This window comes from Hyperolius riggenbachi, chromosome 1 (assembly GCF_040937935.1).
Source record: "Hyperolius riggenbachi isolate aHypRig1 chromosome 1, aHypRig1.pri, whole genome shotgun sequence".
NCBI classification, from domain to species: Eukaryota; Metazoa; Chordata; class Amphibia; order Anura; family Hyperoliidae; genus Hyperolius; species Hyperolius riggenbachi.
In genome coordinates, this window is record NC_090646.1 from 559317646 (window position 1) to 559336974 (window position 19329).

Sequence of the window (19329 nt, forward strand, 5' to 3'; positions counted from 1 at the left end):
TTTGCACACAGCAGTATTACTGAGGTTTTGTAAATCAACCCTAATAATACTTAACATTTATGAAACATATCTTTTAAAAAATATGCATTTTTATCAGTGCATTGTAAGTGTTAATAGTAAATACTGTAAACATCAAACAAAAATATATCTAATCTATCACAGCTGAGACTTTGACATTATTTTTCTCCTGATGCATTTAACGGTTCAATAGATCATCAGAGGCCACGTGTCATCATGCAAGAGATCTTGCTCTGTATAAAGACACTATCAGAAGGAAACAGGACAGCCCAGTCAAGAGATACATCATTGGGAAACCCAACATCAGATCGTCAAGACTGCCACACATTTCTAGAATCTTCATTTTGATTTCAAAGTAGGCAGCCAGCACAACTATAATCTAACTCTAGTAAGTGCTATACCACTGAGTAGAGACCAAAGAAGTAAAAAATCCAGATCAGATATAAGCGCAGGGATCAGCAGGCACCTAACAGACGCCTGTGTTAATTATCTGTTATCAGGCCCCCAAGCACTGAGTTGGGAGCCTGATGTGGATAGTAGGCGATGGGCTACACAGGAAATAATGGATGCAGACGATTAGCTACAATTATCAGTCGTTCAGGAGCTGGGGTTAGTGTTAGGAGGAGGAGGTTCGTTTTAGGCACTTGGAGTAAGTGTGTGGGTTGGAGCGCGGGGGGCAGTGTTAGACCAGTTACACATTAAAAGCGTGCAGGAGAATGGATCCTACACGCGTTGTGGCGTAACGTCGGGAATCTGCGGTGCGACGCTGAGTAGCAGCGGTAGTAGTTAATAAACCCGATGGGGAAGCGCCGATTCCCAACGATAAAATGTGCCCGGGTGCGTCGTACCGCAATGCATCGAAACGCAGCGTCGGGTGTGAAATGTAAAATGAAAGTCTATGGACTTTCCTTTTACCTTGGTTAACGCAAAGTATAGACTTTGCGTTAAAACACCGAAAAAGGACTCTGGTGTGAAAGAGCCCTTAGGCATTAGGTGGAGGGGTTTGTTTTAGGCACTAGGAGTTAGGGGGTTAAGTGAGAATGGGTGGCAGGTAAGTGCATAGTAAATGTAGTAATGTAAATGATCAATAATCCTTCCTAGCAGCCCCCAACTCATGTGGCGGTGGTGCTGCAGCTCGTACTCTGTTACTCCCTGTTGCTGTGACCATGGTGAGTATTTGTTAGGCTAAAAAAGGCATAACAAAGTTAACAATGATTTTGATGCTCCATTCACTGTCCTGATGTAATACATTATGAGTGTTTTTTGCTGATATGGAGGTGAATTTTTTCAAATTCTCTTTGTTTAAAGATGGTTAAATTGTATTTTGCAGCACTTTTTCAGTAGGGAGCTTTTAGTTTCTTTTATGCCCTCTACACATACTAGTGTTCCTTTTTCTCCTTGGGTTATTGTTACGTTGATACATTTATTTTATTTTACATTTATAAAATGTAAAATATATACATTTATAAAAATTGGTTTCCTTTAAAAAAAGGGAGACATGGTCATAAAAGGCTATTATGCCTTCTACACAAAGGTTGCGTAAGATTGCTGCCCGCTGTTCAACTTACACATACTCACTTAAACTTTCAAATAATGTATAAAAGGAAAGATGTAAAACGTTACTAGCTTCAAACATACAGTAGGTTTATGGCTACTCATTATATATTGATATCTATTGTATTTTGCCTAGCCCTTTTTTCAGCGGATCGTCTTAACTGTGTTTCCTCCGCTGCATATGTAATGCTCCACTACATCTGAAAATAAGGCTGGAGATTTTACTTATTAAATATGAATTAGCTTTCCTTCGTAGTGGTGTCTAAAAAATGCAACTTGTAACCACATGGCAGTGTATAAAATATGGCTTATATATGTCAAGCTTCCTGTTTCATTCTGCTTTGGATAATTTAAGTTATATTGTGAACCTGCTGGCATACTTAAATAAAATTGCATTTTAATAGTTTCTGTGATTCTTATCATTTTGTTTTTGGCTTCACATTATTCTTAATGTGGCTGCTCACATATATCATCTCACTATCTCTCCTTTATTGAAGTCCCTATCTTGCCTTCCCAGAGAAGAGTGTACAGAAATTAAAATTCTTTGACAACATTAGATTGTGCTGATAGCATTATCTTGTATCCTCACATCTAGCTACATTCTGTAGCATTCTGTAATATCCTAATAATTGCAGCCGCGTATATTCTGTATTACCCTTGTTTGTCCATGTAAAATGTCTGCAATGCTTGCATTATGTATTATTTAATACATAACGATTCATCCGCCAAGGATGATGATGCTATATAAGGCTTTCATATTAGAAGAAAGAATAAGGTCCCGTTCACACTGCATTTTGCAGTGGCGATTTTTATGCGATAAATACATATTTTTTCACTGGACATTTTTGCGTTTTTTTTGAGCGATTGCGATTCGTGATTGCAATCACTCAAAAATTGTGAAAAAATGCTGAATGTTTGCATATCACGCTAATCACTGATTGCTGGCTGCCATACAGATTGCATTGCACTAGCGCTTTTAAAAGCGATTCGGTGATTAAACGTCCACTAATTGCTCAAGTGTGAATGGGCCCTAATAGTAATAATGATAATAGTTACACTACTACTACTACAACAACAACAATAATACAATTGGCTGTATTTCATTAGTGAAGTGATGATCAGAGTTGATCTACCTAGTGACAGTACCTACGCGGCTGCAATAATTAGGATATTACAGAATGCTACAGAATGTAGCTAGATAGTTGCAGCTATGCCTGCAGCTTCTGTGCTTGATTCGAGGCCAGCTCTTACCTAAGCTTATGTTTAAATTTTACATGATTGCTGCCAAGCTGAAATTGCGGGGTCCTTATATCTCTTGAGAAATCAAGCAGCAAGACGTTTCAAGCAAGCTGCATGCCTTACCCCTGGCAGGTTTCTGTGGGTTAGTTGTGTGTTGGCTACACCATCCGATATTGTAGTATTACAGAAAGTGGTCAGAACATCAGTTCATCAGGTTTTAGTCTGATCACATCAAAGTTCCATAAAACAATCAAGGACCCTTGTTTGGGGGCAGCAAAAGATCCCCTTTATCAAGATAGAAGTTGAAATATGGATGCATGAGTGATAAAATTATTTTATAAAACTTTTTGAATAGCAGTTAACAAAGTGATAATGAATACATTTGTGGGTTGTGAAGACTTTGACTTTAGTGATTTTATTTTCTGTTCATTTGGGGGCAGAGCTCTGGACAAACAAATTAGTCTGATTGACCCAACTGGTAAGTATGGATAGAATTAAAGAGGAACTTTAACCCAAGATTAAACTTCATCCCAATCAGTAGCCTATGCCCCTTTTCCAATGAGAAATCTTTACCTTTTCTCAAACAGATCATCAGCGACATCTGTATTGTGGTGAAACCCCTCCCATAGTGTGATGTCAGGGCCATGGCCCTGACAGTTGCCTGTCTGTGAACCTCATTGTATTATTGAAAATAGCTGTTTTTTTAACTACTAAGCAAGCAGTATCTCCCTCTGTGTATAGAACTCTCAGTAAACTAACATTCCACAGAGATGTAAAGCCACAACCACCGTTAACATTGTGGGGGTATTTTTGAGGGATTTGCTTCCTCCTTCCCATTCATACCTTCCTCCTTCCCCATTCTTCTTCCCTGCAAGGTGGAACCCATGTGGGCCATTGCCTTGTCGGAGTGGAGGTGATTTTCTTCTATACAAAGTGCATGGTTATAAAGCATTATTGTCAAAGGTGTGTTGCCAATTACCGTATCCATTGCCTGAGGCATATCAGTTCTTATGGTGCATACACCCCTTTGACTGATGTCGCCCATTCGGGATCCTGAGCTGATCCCCTTCGGTGACATTTCTGGGACGGGCTGCACAAATGTGTTTCAGCTGTGTAGCTGATGATGTGCTGGTAAGCAGGGGCCAGGGGTACGACGGAGGGACGTTGACAACACGTGTGTGACGGAGGGACGTTGACGACACGTCAAGTGGCAGGCGGGGGAGCAGCACAAACAATTGGATCAATGGGGGATTGGCTTTGCTGGTTTGAGGGGGCTGCCATACACACCTGTTTATGGGCTAAGGTGATTGTTATTGGCCACCTTAGCCACCTTATGTCATTTTGTGTATGGGCCTTTAGTGATGGTTGGTGAGCACATAACAAATGTACAATATAATATGTGCGGGCCTGCAGGGACATTGGTATGTTTATTTAATTAATTGTGCAATCAGGATTACTCATAATGTATTGCCACTTATCATGTATTTCATAAATTAGTCTCTCTTCAACTTCTCGGCACCATGGCGTCATTTTACAATGTAGAACTTTAGACACTGTTGCTTCTTTAGCAGTACTATGGAAGGACTGTGTTCTTTATTTGACTTTAGCACTGTGTTACATGCGGAGACCTTGCTACTGGACCCCAGAGAGACATAAGGACGGTTAATTTCTGCAGCATCTAATAAAAATTGAAGTATTAGATTTGGGTGGCTGACCCTTAACCTTTTTGCTGCAGCTAAAGCAGAAAAGACAATATGCAGTTTATGGCTTTGTTTTTTCCCTGGGTTCATGCACAGAGGCACAGGATGGTGGTATTGTTACTGTAACTAATGTACAAGTGAGTGGACTGGTAAAGTCGATGCGTTGTCTTCATTGGCTGATCAGAGTTTTATTACGGCACATAGAAAACAGCCCTTGCCAGGCTATACAAGGATTCTGGCAAAGAGCTCTTCAGCTTTCTTATGTAAACACAACCATTTCATACATAAAATGCTTAATGGGCATGCCAGCTTACAGCATTTAACTGTAAAAAAAAGTAACCATGATTGCTCTTGTACGATGATTAGGGCCAGATTTATGGAATAGCCAAAAAGTCTTGGGCCTTGGGCGACTGCAGCCCAAGGGGCACCTGGACATGAAAAAGGGATTGCTACACATAAAAGAGGAGGCTGAAAAAAGGGCGCAACACATGGAAAAGGGAAACTGATGCTGAAGGTGGCTGTTCATGAAAGAGAAGTGCTGCACATGGAATGGGTGGGGTCATTTACTTTGACAATGATGCTTTATAACCATGCACATTGTATAGAAGAAAATCACCTCCACTCCGACAAGGCAATGGCCTACATGGGTTCCATACCAAGTATGTTGTGGTTCCCCTTCCATGTGCAGCTGCGCATGGAAGGGGAACCACAACATACTTGGCCTATGGGGCGCACAAAGTATAAATCCGGACTTGAGGAGGATGTGAATTTATGGGCAGTCTCTAGATGAGAGCTTGTGCACAGTGATGGGCCAAAATTTCGCATCGAAATTCGCATTTTCGCATTGTAACCGTAATGCAAAATTTCAGGGAAAATTGTAATTGATTTTGTATGTAATAGAAGTATTTCATAATTTGCGCAATTTCGCGAAATGTTGTGCCAACTTTGACAGTTAATAGCAAAGCCCCCATACAAGCTATGGCTACTAAAATTGGTACATATATTAAGGAGAATATTGAGAACAAGTAAAAAAAAATGTTTTCATAAAGACATTGTAGTTTTTGAGAAAATTGACTTTAAAAATGCAGAGAAAAATGGTTTTTAAACTGTCTTTTTTCCAAGTTTAAAGTTCTTTGCATTTTTAAAATCGATTTTCTCAAAAACTATAATGTCTTTTTGGAAAATTATTTTTTTGACTTGTACTCAATATTCTCCCCATTCAAACATCCTATAACAAGTGTTGCCGACATAACCACATCCCATAGTAAGTGCAGCGACCATAACCCTCTCTCACTATCCTTTCCACCCGCGTAATAACAAATATGTCCACCTGTCCTTCCCTTCCACCAAAGGCTGCCACCCACGTCAGTCTCTCCTCCACTTGCTGTGATGCACAGCAGTGCCCTGGAGAGGCTATTTACCTGCTTCAAGACTAGGCATGGAGTGTTGTTGGAATGCTATCTGTCTGCTACTAATCCATCACTCAGCAGGGGCGTAACTAGAAATCACTGGGCCCCCCTGCAAAACTTAGGATGGGGCCCCTTCCCCCAGTTGTCACCCCCCATCCGCAGATAAACGCATACGGAAAACTGACACATGAGCATGTGCTCCCAGCCTCAGCTTATTACACTCACCCTGTCCCTTGATGGTGCAGAACTGGCTCTGCAGACTATTCCACCATCACTACAACACACAGCACTTGGGAAGGGGTAGAGAGGTTGGGGGCTGGGTACTATACACAAGAGCCTGCTGTGCACTCAATAGGGACTGTCTACAAATGTATGATTCCATCAGTGGCTGAGCAGATGCAGTCGTTAGAACAATTGTGCAGAGAATAGAAAGCTTTTTCTCTCCGTGCCCTTAGTTGTCAGTCTCTCAGAACAGGGAAAAAAACTTCTCCCCCCCATGGGGCCCCCTGCAGCTTCTGGGCCCCCCTGCGGCTGCATCCCTTGCAGGGTCTATTGTTACACCCCTGCATCACTGTATTTAACCTTTTACTAGGTTAAGTGTATAAATTACACATTTATTTTGTAGTGGAATTTACTTAAAAAATTAAGAGGCTGCATAACTGTATTGGAAACTCACTGAACTCTGTGTCCACTGACTTCTCTACATGCTAGTTATTAGGTATGTAATCTCAGGGACTGTCCACCCTGTCATTGTCTACTGAAAACATGATCGGCCAGGAACTGCTACATAAAATCAGGAAGTGTTATGAAGAACTTCACTAGAGGCGGGGGACATGAAACTAGGTAAGTATATGTCAGTTTTGGCATTTCACAGGGTTTTTAGTTTTTGTTTTTTTAAGCATCTTTAGAGAGATTAGCTTTAAACAGCAACACTAGATATAGTAACATATTTGTAAAACAATACATTTTGTAATATACCATTCTGAATCTTGTTTCCCTTGCAGAAAAGACATCCTGCGGTTTCTGGATGCAGAGAGAGATGTATCTGTAGTTAAAAGCAGCTTCAAGCCGGGTGATGTGATCCATTATGTCCTTGACCGACGCCGAACTCTAAATATTTCTCAGAATCTGCACAGCCTTTTGCCTGAAGTATCGCCTATGAAGAGCCGGCGCTTCCAGACATGTGCAGTCGTGGGTAATTCTGGAATCCTCCTAAACAGTGGCTGTGGCAGTGAGATTGACAGTCATGATTTTGTAATAAGGTAAGCTGGTGTCTGCTGCTGCTGCTGGAGATGAACACTTTATATGTATCATGTGGGCTTATCAGTCTCGGCCTCCTGACTGTGATGTATGCTTCATGAAATGAAAGAGCCTGTGACAGCTAGCATGATAGATTTTTTTTAATATTAAGACAATTTCAGCTGTGCTGCACTTTTATTGCATGTAAAATTAATTGGAATTGTTATGTTGTATTGTTTTGGTCCAATCATTTGTATTTTATGATGCAGCCAAATGTATAACACTATTACATTGTTATTTTCGGATGGTCTGATCAGAGCCAAGTTTCATATCAAGAGAGATCATTTTTTTAAAGCCCAAATAAACCAAAATTTTGAACGAGGCAAAATCTGAAAAACATCATGTTGGTCGTAAATGATGAATAACACATTCGGAGTTGTGCAACCTCGTGTTAGTTAATGGGGGTTATGACTAAACAAAACAAAAACTTAAGGTACGTACACACAGGAAAATGGGCCATTACGACCGTTTCAGGCAACAATTGAGTGTGTATGCAAAGTCTACCCCATTGGTCCTCCTTGGGCATCGGGTGTTGCTAAGGATCCGTCGTGCCAGGGCCTTAACGTTGTCCAAGCAGGACCGATTGCAATGTTACTTCTGCACCTCCACCCAACCCATTCACTTTGTTGTGTGTGTATTTGTCTATACAGCAGCGGCCCCCTATTGTCACCTGAGGGCAGAGGCTGCCTTAGAGTACATGGGGGGCCTGGGGCGAATGTCATATGCAGGGCCTAGAGCCAAAAGTGTACACCTTATACCCAGGGCCGGACAGAGCCTCAGGGCGCAGTGTAGGAGGGGGCGCACAACTCACTCATCTATCATTCCCCTACTGTGTTTGAAGCAAAGAGAAATAAAAGGGGATACATGGCAGTGACTGCAAGTCAAATAACTAGAGATTAAGGTTTTGGGGGGTTGGGGCCCGGGTGTGCCCCTTAGTCTAATAGAAATCAGTGTATGACGGCTGAGGTGGGAGGGATGGAGGGGCATACTTTTGTTCTCTCAGCCTTGGGTGCTGGAGGACCTTGTCCTGGCTCTGCTTATACCATACCACCACGCAAACTGGCTTGTCCGCTTCTAATGCAGTGCGCCTTAGTATTATTATTATTATTTAAACACAATTCGTTTGTTAAAGGCCACTAAGCCAACCAGCATAAGAACATTTACAATACGTAATGTAATCAAACGCCCAATAGTACTACCATTCACCGTTTTAGTGCAATATGTATTGTAACTATTCTTTTATTGGCCTTTAACTGGCCTTTACTGGCTTTTAAACAAAATGAACTAATGATTTAGAAACATTTTGCATGCAAAATTAACAAACTAGATAACACTCTTTTCTTCTGCCTAACCCACTGCTGGGGTTGGCAAATTACAGGCTACATTAATTTCAGCACACTCAGTACCACTGGATACAACACTTGAGAGTCCTGGTGAGTCCAGCTTATACCCCGCCAGCCCCCTCCGGCTCCACTCACCTGCAAAAAGCCCCCCTCAGACTGAGGCTCTTCTTGGTTGGGTGGGTCAGCGGCATTGCGCAGGTGCTGACCCAGTGGTGCGTGTCCTTGATTGCAGCAACACTAGCTATAGCAGCCGGGAACGATCTGTGCATGATGCCAGTGGCGATATCATGCACAGAGCACTCCAGGCAGTGGAATTAAGGATGCGCACCGCTGGGGGGGGCTTTTAGGTGAGCGGCCGGCATAAACATACTTGCGGCACAGGGACCCCCTTCAGGCGAGGGGCCAGGAGTGATTGCCATACTCGCCCCCCCCTCCTTCAAAGACCAACTCTGCCTAAGGGGTCATTTCCTGATACTCGATGGGTGACGGTTATTGCATGTGAGTACTTTAGCCTTGCTTTATGCTGGGGTCCTAGGCAACATGGGACTGGGTGCCTGGAAATAGGAAGGAGTTTGTACATACCGCACCGCTATAGAAAATGACAGCATGAAACTGCAGAGCAATGCTGATTTAGTCAATGCTAGCACTGTTGTGTTTGTTTTTTCAGTTGTGTTTAGCAGGGACTTTACTTACACATGAAAAAGAGTTCTCTTTGCACCCCAAGAGTGCATAAAAAGCCAAAGTGGATGTTAGCTTCTAAGGGTACAATGGTTAATTTGCATATATTCAGCAGTGGTGCCTGGGAGACATCTCGAGCTCACTCCAACCTGAATTATCGCAAATTCTTTCTGTTTTAGGAAAGCAAACTTTTGTTTGTCTCTCTGGAATATGGAGACGTGGACTCTGCTTGGTGATGCCTATTTCATTTTGGCGTCGGGGAATTGGGGGCAGGGTAACCCGAATGACGGCTCACCCAGCTGCCGCTAAAAGGAACAATGCCCTCAGCATGCACTTGTCCGCGTCAATGTGCCCGGCAGATCCCAATCGAAGGGAGATTGAGGGCCGCTTTACACGCGCTAGCTTCGTTACCAGCTGCCTAAGCTAAGTTCAGCATTTGGCATAAGTAAGGCAGATAACTTTAAAAACAGCTAGCACGTTGTTCAGTTTCTGAAATGGATCAGGAAATAATTTGTTAGGAGTACAAATATGTATTCTTATCCTTCGTAACTCTGAGCCTATTTACATTCTTTCAAACTGGGCTTTCAGGTAAAACGATGCAGCTTTCCTTTGTTTGCTAGATTTTAGCAAAAAATGTAAAATTCAGTCTACGTCATTCACGGAGCATGATGTAAAATCGCTTCTTTTTTGGATTTGTCATCTGAAAAGAAAGGTTTTTTGGTGGCTATTATTTTTTTTTTTTACTTGTTGTCTAAAGGAAAAAATAGTGACAGGCAGCCTATTGGGCCAATCAAAGAGCTTGGATCACAACCTAGAAAGTCACTGGACCCGACAGGGCTCAGGGCTGGATTAAAGGAGCAGCCATCATGTCAAAGGAGTGCACGCAAGTTACCAGCCCATGCCACACAACACTACCACGGGTGGCGTGCAGAGATTTTAACTCGCATTGCTCAATTTAAGCAGCGCTGAAGCAGCTTAATTAATCAACCCCATAATCGTTAATTATGGAGAACACCCAGCTTAAAGTACCCCTGAACTGTTTTTTGTTGGACATTTAATTCAGTTTTACCTGTGGCACTGTGTGTTCAGGGCCGGCGCTACCATTAAGGCAAAGGAGGCAGCTGCCCCAGGGCCCCAGAGCTTGTAGGGGCCCCCAGTGGCTACAAGAGGAAAAAAAAATTCAAATCGGCCTTATAGTTTTTGAGAAAATCGATTTTAAAGTTTCAAAGGAAAAAAAACCACATTTAAAAACCTGCCGACTTTAATGGTTAATAGCAAATCCACCTTAAATGCTAGAAACCCTAAATTTGCAGGATATGTTAAGGAGATCATTAGGAATAAGAGGAAAAACAATTTTTTAAAAAGACCTTACAGTTTTTGAGAAAATCGATTTTAAAGTTTAGAAGGAAAAAAGTATAGTTTTAAATGCGGTAAATGTAACTTTTAGTAGCAAACCTAACGGTAGTGTAATTTTACATGCATCAAACGAAAGCGCAATAAATTTCCTGACGGGGTTTCCAGGGGGGTCTATACGCAGCCGCAGCGCTTTGGCCAGGGATCGCTATACAGCCGCAATATGGCTGTATGAAGATCCCTGGCATTTTTTCCTATTTTCCCAATTCTTTTTTATGTTTAGAGTGTGGGAATTTAAAAAAAACAACATTTATGTGGGGTCCCCCCTCCTGAAACTTTTTAACCCCTTGTCCCAGATGCAGGCTGGGATAGCCAGAATGTGGAGCTCTGACCGATTGGGACTTCACACCCTGACTATACCAGCTGCAAAAAAGGTCCCCTAATGCCGATTTTTGTGCCGGGGTATATGTTGGGGGGCCCCCCAGGTTTATTTTGCCCTGGGACCCCATTGTTGCTTAAACCGGCCCTGTGTGTGTTACAGCACCATCCTCACCCTCCAGCGCCCCTGTGGCCCCTGCTCTGCTCAGCAGTAATATTCGACTGAGCAGAATGTCAATTATGGGCGAGGAGGAAGTGGCAGTTCACCCTCCTCTCTGCCCATACTTTACTCACCACTTATAGTTCCCAGTATACTATTACTGCACACAGTGCGCAGGTGAGGTGCATTGTGTGAGGGCCTGTGAAGATTAAGCTCAATCTCCACAAGCCCGCACACGTCAGACCTCTCCTCAACTCTGTGTGCAGTAACAGTATACTGGGAACTATAAGTGGCGAGTGAAGAGGGTGTTCCTAAGGATGGGCGAACTGACACTTCCTCCTCACCCATAATTGACGTTCTGCTCAGTTGAATATTATGGCTGAGCAGAGCAGGGGCCACAGGGCGCACTAGAGGTGAGGACGGTGCTGTGACATATGTAGCATCACTACAGATAAGACAGAATGAAATGTATGTCCAGCAAAAACCAGTTCAGGGGTACCTTAAGGAATTTACACAACTGGGATATGGATAGCAACAAACCCATCTTCTCTACTCCGTTAGAAGTGTCATAAACTCAAGATTCGATGCAAAAGAAGAGATTGTCCTCTGTGTGTGTAGCAGTATTATACTGTAGTTTGCTTTGTGGACAGACTTGTTAGACACAGTGTTACGAGAAAGGCTACAGGTATAAGGAACTCAAAGAAGTTAGGTTTCAAGATGAAACTAGCAACTACTTGTTGTGGCAAAAATTCACCTGTTTTTAGAGAAGTCACATGTGCAGCAGACACTGTAGAGAGGGAATTAGATGTATGGCTTCTGAGAGCCTGACCACTACAGCCAGATTTAAAATTACCACAGTTTAATTTCACATCCATTATCTGGGCCCAGTGTGAATAAGCAATAAAAGGAGCTAAAAGGGAACTCTCGTTAAAAAATTATATAACATTTGTTAGCGTTATACAAGCTATTCTATAATTTAATGTGGCTAAATTACCTTTCCATTTCAATTTGCAGCCAGCTAAAATAGAGAGTTTTTTTCGTGTTTCAATTCTCTTAAGCTATTATGGACTCCCCATTGACCTACTGAGGCAGTTCTCCTTTGTATGGAAGCTCCCTATATTCCCATGTGTCTGCAGGAGTAATTTGCTGCTCAGTATAAAAAGTAAACTATTGGCACATCTCGCTCCATGCTTAGATCTTGTGCCATCAGCTTGGAGAGCACACACATCAGCAAGCAAAGTGATGCCTGGTCTAGTCATTATAGCGGACATACATGCATTTTATTTCCTGGTAGCGAGATAGTATAGCAGTTTCTCCTAGTACATGCCCAAAGAGGTTGATTTAGGTTTATAAAAGGGTCTTTCTTGGAAGGTAGGAGGTTTTATTCTGAGGGTATGAATTAATTTGGCTGCAGTACAATTGGGCACCGGGTACACAGTATAGAAAATAGCAAACTCGGCAGGTTAAAGTGAACCTCCAGACTAAAAATCTACTCAGCAGCACTGAAAAGGCTTGGTGTTTCTTTAACAGTTTCACAGCATTAGAACTTTGTTTTTCTTACCAAAGTCTTATTTTTAGCTGTACAGAAGCTAAGCTCCGCCCCATCAAATAAAACTGCCCGGGCATTTTTCCCCTGATGCTGTGCAAAGCATGATGGGATTTCTGATGTTGTTGTTCTTCTTGACTAGCAACTGGGAGGGGTGATCAGGACACAGGACAGTTGGAACTGTGTCTCATGCTCCCTGTCACCTCCTTTCAGCCAAAAATATGGCTGCCCCCATGAAATCACAAACATTTGCCAGCTCTTTTAAAACAGGGTGGGTTAGAGATTATATTACCTATCTATTTTAATTAACATAACTAATGTAACTTAATGACAGTATGTTTGTTTAGGCTGAAGTTCCTCTTTAAGAAATTTGATATGGTTTATCATGTGTATTTCAGCTTCCCTGGCATTCACCAAACTCTACCTGATTGTCCTAACATAAAATAATCTTCCTGATGTCTAACCTTATGTAAACCTCCTCACCCCTCCCCCTAAGGTAAACCTCTTCCTGATGTCTAACCCAAATTACCCTGTGAGTTATGCCAAAACCTAATTTAAATTCCCCTTACCCTAAACATCCTACTTCACATTTAACCACTAACCCCTGCTGAAGTTGGCAGTATCAGCAGAATTACTTTAAATCAACCATAAGATGTCACTGTCTGTAAAATGAAGTGATAATCTCTATGTTATTGTGTTTTCCTGTATTCATTCTCTGTGTTCCTCTCTGTTCTGAGTAAGCTGCATTTCCTGATGGTGGTATATGTTATATCTCTGCATGTTTTTCTTCAGTAAGAGTTCTATCTTGATATATTGTTTATTGAAATATTGATATATTGTTACTGTGTGCCTATCTGATATATTGTTCCTGTGTGCCTATCTGCATGTACAAACCACTTCGCTCCATCAGCTGACACTAGTCTTCTGCTTCCATAATTTATTGCTGATCACTGGTGACCAAAACATCTCTGACTGAAAAAGCTCTGTGTTGGACCAACCACACCCAGGTGACCTGCTTTGCTCAGGGTTGCCCAAACATTTCTACTTAGAGTTGGAGTTAAATTTAAACAAAACTTTAATTGTGTGAGAGAACGCGGAAAAGCCGCTGCGTGTGCTGACAGCAAGGCGGCTGGTTCCACGTCCAGCACGGCGGTTTGCACGCAGAAGCATGTGTCTGGTACTGTGAGAGAACGCGGAAAAGCCGCTGCGTGTACTGATAGCAAGGCGGCTGGTTCCGCGTCCAGTGCGGCGGTTTGTACGCAGCAGCATGCGTCTGGTGTGGCTGGGTCTGTTAGTTCACACAGATTCAGGAATACGCGCGCACGCGCTGAGAGGCAGAACTTTTATGACGACCAGGCTGGTCAGCTGACCTCAGAGCAAGTGGCTATTGGTCTATCACTTAGGGGTGGTGCCAGAGAGCGCTACTCTATATATAGTTACTGCTGGACAGTCACAAGTTGTCTGCCGTTGCGAACACTATGTGGAAGCACTCAGACCTTAGTCAGATCCAACAGTGTGTTTGAACCAGGAGGACCTGGGAATTCACACTGAGCCAGATTACTACTGTGTTATTATTGTGTTATACTTCAGACTAGTTCCAGGATGTTGAGACCACGGACCTCACACCCAAGATTAGGGAACTTGTATATCATTCTGTTATACTTCAGACTAGTTCCAGGGTGTAGAGACCACGGACCTCACACCCAAGATTAGGGAACTTGTGTATCATTCTGTTATACTTCAGACTAGTTCCAGGGTGTAGAGACCACGGACTTCACACCCAAGACTAGTCATTGTTTGATATCTGTTATGACCTATTGCTTTCCTGACTACCTCTCCGCTCGCTGATTCGGTACCTCGCATATCAGATCATCCGTTGCCAACCCTGCCTGCCTTGGATACCGAATCAGCCTTCTGTCTTTGTACTTTGTCTGTCTGTGTGTTGCCGACCTGGCTTGCCCGACCTCGAGAGCTATCTCTCTCCTTTAGGAGATAGTCTCCAGATCAGCTAGTGACATCCACCTTCAGGTGTCACTCGCTCACTGGTCCTTCCTACCTTCAGCCTGAGACTCCACCCTTGGAAAGATCTCAGGCTGCTGGAAGGTTCTCGTGCTTCTCAAAAGAGCAGTGTTGCTCACACTGCCAAGGACCACCTGCTCATCAGGTGGATTACTCAAAGTAAATACTGTTGCACCAAACACTCACGATATATACAGGTGTCCAGAGGTTAGTACTATATCTGTATTCAGTGCAGTTTCTAGGATAAATTTCTCCCAGGGCGAGTGTCAAAAATTCGCCCCCCCCCCCATGAGAGTGAAAGTCACAGGGACCTTAAATATCCAATCCGTTCTGGTCTTTATGACTGCACATGCCAAATGTCATTTGTGTAAATCGTGCACCTGTACCCACATCTCGAGACGGGGGGAAACGCTCGTCGTAAAAAAAAAAATAACCGATGTCGTAAAAAAAGCGTATTGGGTATGGGCCTTTACAATTTTTAACTGGCTATACACTTGGGGGACAGTGAAAACAGAGGTAGAGTTCATAAATAAAGAAAGCACCTACTCAGCCTACACAGGAGATCATAGCAGATTGTCTAAGCGCGAATTAAACTAAAGGTGGCCACACACAACACAATAAAATAATCCGATTTTACAGCAATTAAAAATATGATTGGATCTCCTGAAAAAAAAATCGAAACCTTTTTTTGTTATTCGAATGAAAATTCCAATCGGATTTCCCGTTTTTTTTTACTTATTGATCCGAAATGCTGGAAATTTTTCTTCAATTTTTCTAAAGATTGTATGGTGTGTGTTATATTGTCAATTTATTAATATACACACCCTAGCAACTTTCTCAGAGTTTCCAATCATTTTTATCATAATTGGAGAAAAATTGAACATGTGTGTGTGGTACATTGGTCAGATTTTTGAAATGTTACAATCAATCAGAAAAATTGATTGCAATTCTTCAATTGAACAGATATTTAAAAAATTGTATGGTGTGTGGGCCACCTTTACTGACTACCAGCTTCAAAGCCTTGGATCATACACAGAAAATGATATAGCAGATAATGCCCAGTACACACCATGAAATATCCCGTCACATTGACTGTAATAATTTCTGACAGGTCCGATCTGATTTCTGATCATTTTTGTATAGAAGTGATTGGAAATCGATCAGAAAAATTATCAGACATCAGATCGGACCTGCCAGAAATTATTGATTCGATTGTCAATCTGACGGGAAATTGCATGGTGTGTACCAGGCATTAGAGTACTACTCAGACCAGGGCAGAGAGGAGCATCCCCTCTTCCCACTGAGAGTGGCCACAACAGGAGGAAAAGCGACAGAGGTCAATGAAGCTAGTGGGGGGAGGGAGAAAGTCACTGGAGCTAGTGGGGGGAGGGAGGTCACTGGAGCTAGTAGGGCGAGGGAGGGAGAAGGTCACTTGGAATAGTGGGGGGAAGGAGAAGGTCACTGGAGCTAGTGGGGGGAAGGAGAAGGTCACTGGAGCTAGTGGAAGGAGGGAGGTCACTGGGGCTAGTAGGGGAGGGAGAAGGTTACTGGGGCTAGTGGGGGGGGGGGGGGGAGAAGGTCACTGGAGCTATTGGGGGGAGGCAGATGGTCACTGGGACTAGTGGGGGAGGGAGAAGGTTACTGGGGCTAGTGAAGGGGGGGGGGTCAATGGGGCTATTGGGAGGTGGCAGAGGGTCACTGGGGCTAGTGGGGGGGGAGAAGGTCACTGGAGCTAGTTGGGGGAGGCAGAAGGTCATGGGGCTACTAGGGGGGGGGGGGAAGGTCACTGGGGCTACTGGGGTAGGGGAGAAGGTCACTGAGGCTAGTGTGTGTCTGGGGAGGTCACTGGGGCTAGTGGGGGGGGGGAGGAGAAGGTCACTGGAGCTAATGGGGGGAGGCAGAGGGTCACTGGGGCTAATGGGGGAAGAGAGAGGTCACTGGAGCTGCTGGGGGGTCATTGGGGCTACTGGAGGTAGGCAAAAGGCCACTGGAGATAGTGGGGGGAGGGATGAGGTTACTGGGGCTAGCAGGGGCAGGAAGAAGTTCACTTGGGCTACTAGGGTGGAGGAAGAAGGTCACTGGAGCTGGGGGGGGGGGGGAAGCAGAAGGTCACTGGGGCTACTTGAGGGGGCAGAAAGCCACTGGAGCTTAAGGGGAAGAGGGAGGAGGTCACTGGAGCTAGTGGGGGCAGGACAAGGGTCACTGGGGCTACTGGGGGGAGCAAGGCTTCCTCCAGGCAGGTCTTCCTCCTGTCAGACTAGCACTCCTTAGTGCACAGGAGGCTGGGGTGGCCTCTCCCCTGTGCAGGGGGGCAGGGCTTCCTCTAGATATCAGATGGGGCTTCCTCCAAGACGGGTACACTTCCACCTACCCGGCACTGCTCCTCAATCAGCTTCCATGGGCTACAGATGGCCTTTCCTGCATGTGGATGGCAGGGCTCACATTAGCCAGCCACCCTATCATCTGTGTCCCATGCGGGGGCGGGGCTTCCGAGATTGGGGCGGGGCTTATGGCGGCCGGGAAACCTCTTCTAAGTGTCCCAGATTGAGACAGCTGCTTGTAGTCCAGATGGACTGCGACCCCAGCAGAGCCTCAGCCCTCAGCTGCCTGTCAGTTCCTTCTGCCCTAGTCCCACCACGTGCAGGAAATCAAAAGCAGCCAGCTCCTTCAGTGCTCTGATGGCTGCTACACACTCGGTGCCGCTGCAGGAAGTCAGTGTCACCACATGGTGGTCACGTGGTGATCTGCAGCCAAGGCAACAGGACGCGCTGTAGGAGTCCGTGGAGACAGAGAGGTGATCGCAGAGCAGCTTTTAATTTCCTCTTTAGCATGCGTCACCCTCTCTCTGTCAGTGCCCTCCCTCTGCCTGCGCCCCCCTTCTCCACACACGCACTGCGCCCCGTGCGGTAGCACTGACCGCACGCCCATACAAACGGGCCTGTCTGTATTATTGGTGATTCTGCAGATCATCAATAATCAGGTATATATCTGTATTCTTGGTGATACTGCAGATCACCAATAATCAGATTCTCTCTGTGTGCTGACACCGATCGTTACAAATTGGCAACACTTTTGATAGTGACATCAGGAAGAGGTTTACCTTAGGGGGAGGGGTGATTCTCATTCTGATGGAGGGGACACAGCATGTTCCCATCAAAGAGACCAGGTCTACTTGTTTCTTCTGCAGAGCAACTTGTCCTCGCAGCATATGCTTTGGGAGTGTCTTTAAGGTCCAGCCATTTAATTTCAGTGTTGGGAGCTTCAGAGGCAGTTGGCAGTTTATAACAAACAAGCTCATCAAATTGCTCCTGTCCTGAAAGTCATTCTGCATGGCTAGTGGAAGACTTTTCCAACTCTCGAGTGAGAGATGTATTGAATGGGCAGAGAAAATTGACAATTTACTCAGTGGACTTGTGTTGTTGATGCCCTGGCTTTGACTCGTACCAAAGCCACCTGCATTGTGATTATTTTTTTTTTCCTTCTCTTGGCCTAGTGTTGCTGGAGAGGTAGGGATCTGCTTCACACAAGTAGACAGCATCGTTCTAAATTCTAGCACAGTTGGGCAGCTGTATTTTCATGTGGCTACCTCATTTTTAGGGATTGTTCAGGTCTTCTTTAAATGTGATGATTTTGCAATGTTAGTTCCAGCTCTTCTGTTCTTTATTTGAACTACTGACTGCTTGAATGTGAATGAGCATAGACGACCAACTACTTGACTCATCCTTTGTAGCTAAACGTTAAAGGCTGATGTGACATTTTTAGTTTCAGTTATTGTTCTCCTAGCAGACTACAAAGGGCTCAGACAACAGTCATTCTGACTGCCGTCTGCGAAGTTCAGTATGAGCCGTATGAAGGATGTACAGAAAGTTACTTTAAGAAGGAAGAGATTAGGCTCTCAGTATTTCGATCATGCCCTAGCCAAGGTCTCTGGGTATTCAGGAGCATTGCAGCTCAGCTGTAACTAGTGACATGACAGGTTATGTCACACTGTGTGCAGCTTATGAATACAGTACAATGAGTTTTGCAGAAAGCAAGGGGTGTATTTGAATTCTAAGTTTAGGAATCCTTTATTAAGGGCTGTTATGGGATGGTTCCTGATTTAGAGAACATTTCTTGCTGCAGCTATCCTTTAAATCTGTTTTTGTCCATGTCCTATTCAATGTCACCTCTTTCAGGACTGTCCATTAACGTGGACCTGAACTCATGCACAGGACTGAAGAAATACATAGAGAAATGCACCCTGTATGTATTTAGAGAGTTCAGCCTGATTAAAGCGGATCCGAGATGAAAAAGTAACTATAACAAATAACTTGTCTATATACAGTGGCTTGCAAAAGTATTCAGCCCCCTTGAAGTTTTCCACATTTTGTCACATTACTGCCACAAACATGAATCAATTTTATTGGAATTCGACGTGAAAGACCAATACAAAGTGGTGTACACGTGAGAAGTGGAACGAAAATCATACATGATTCCAAACATTTTTTACAAATCAATAACTGCAAAGTGGGGTGTGCGTAATTATTCAGCCCCCCTGAGTCAATACTTAATAGAACCACCTTTTGCTGCAATTACAGCTGCCAGTCTTTTAGGCTATGTCTCTACCAGCTTTGCACATCTAGAGACTGAAATC

General features: G+C 43.8%; 1 protein-coding gene across 1 annotated transcript in view; it reads left to right on the forward strand.

Annotated features, from left to right (window-relative positions):
• The window catches only part of ST8SIA4 (ST8 alpha-N-acetyl-neuraminide alpha-2,8-sialyltransferase 4), a 246537-nt gene that overhangs the window by 139270 nt on the left and 87938 nt on the right, over positions 1 to 19329 (forward strand). Inside the window, exon 3 of the mRNA XM_068271687.1 lies at positions 6925 to 7182. Coding sequence (XP_068127788.1) covers positions 6925 to 7182 — 258 coding nt within the window. The remainder of the gene's footprint in view (positions 1 to 6924; positions 7183 to 19329) is intronic.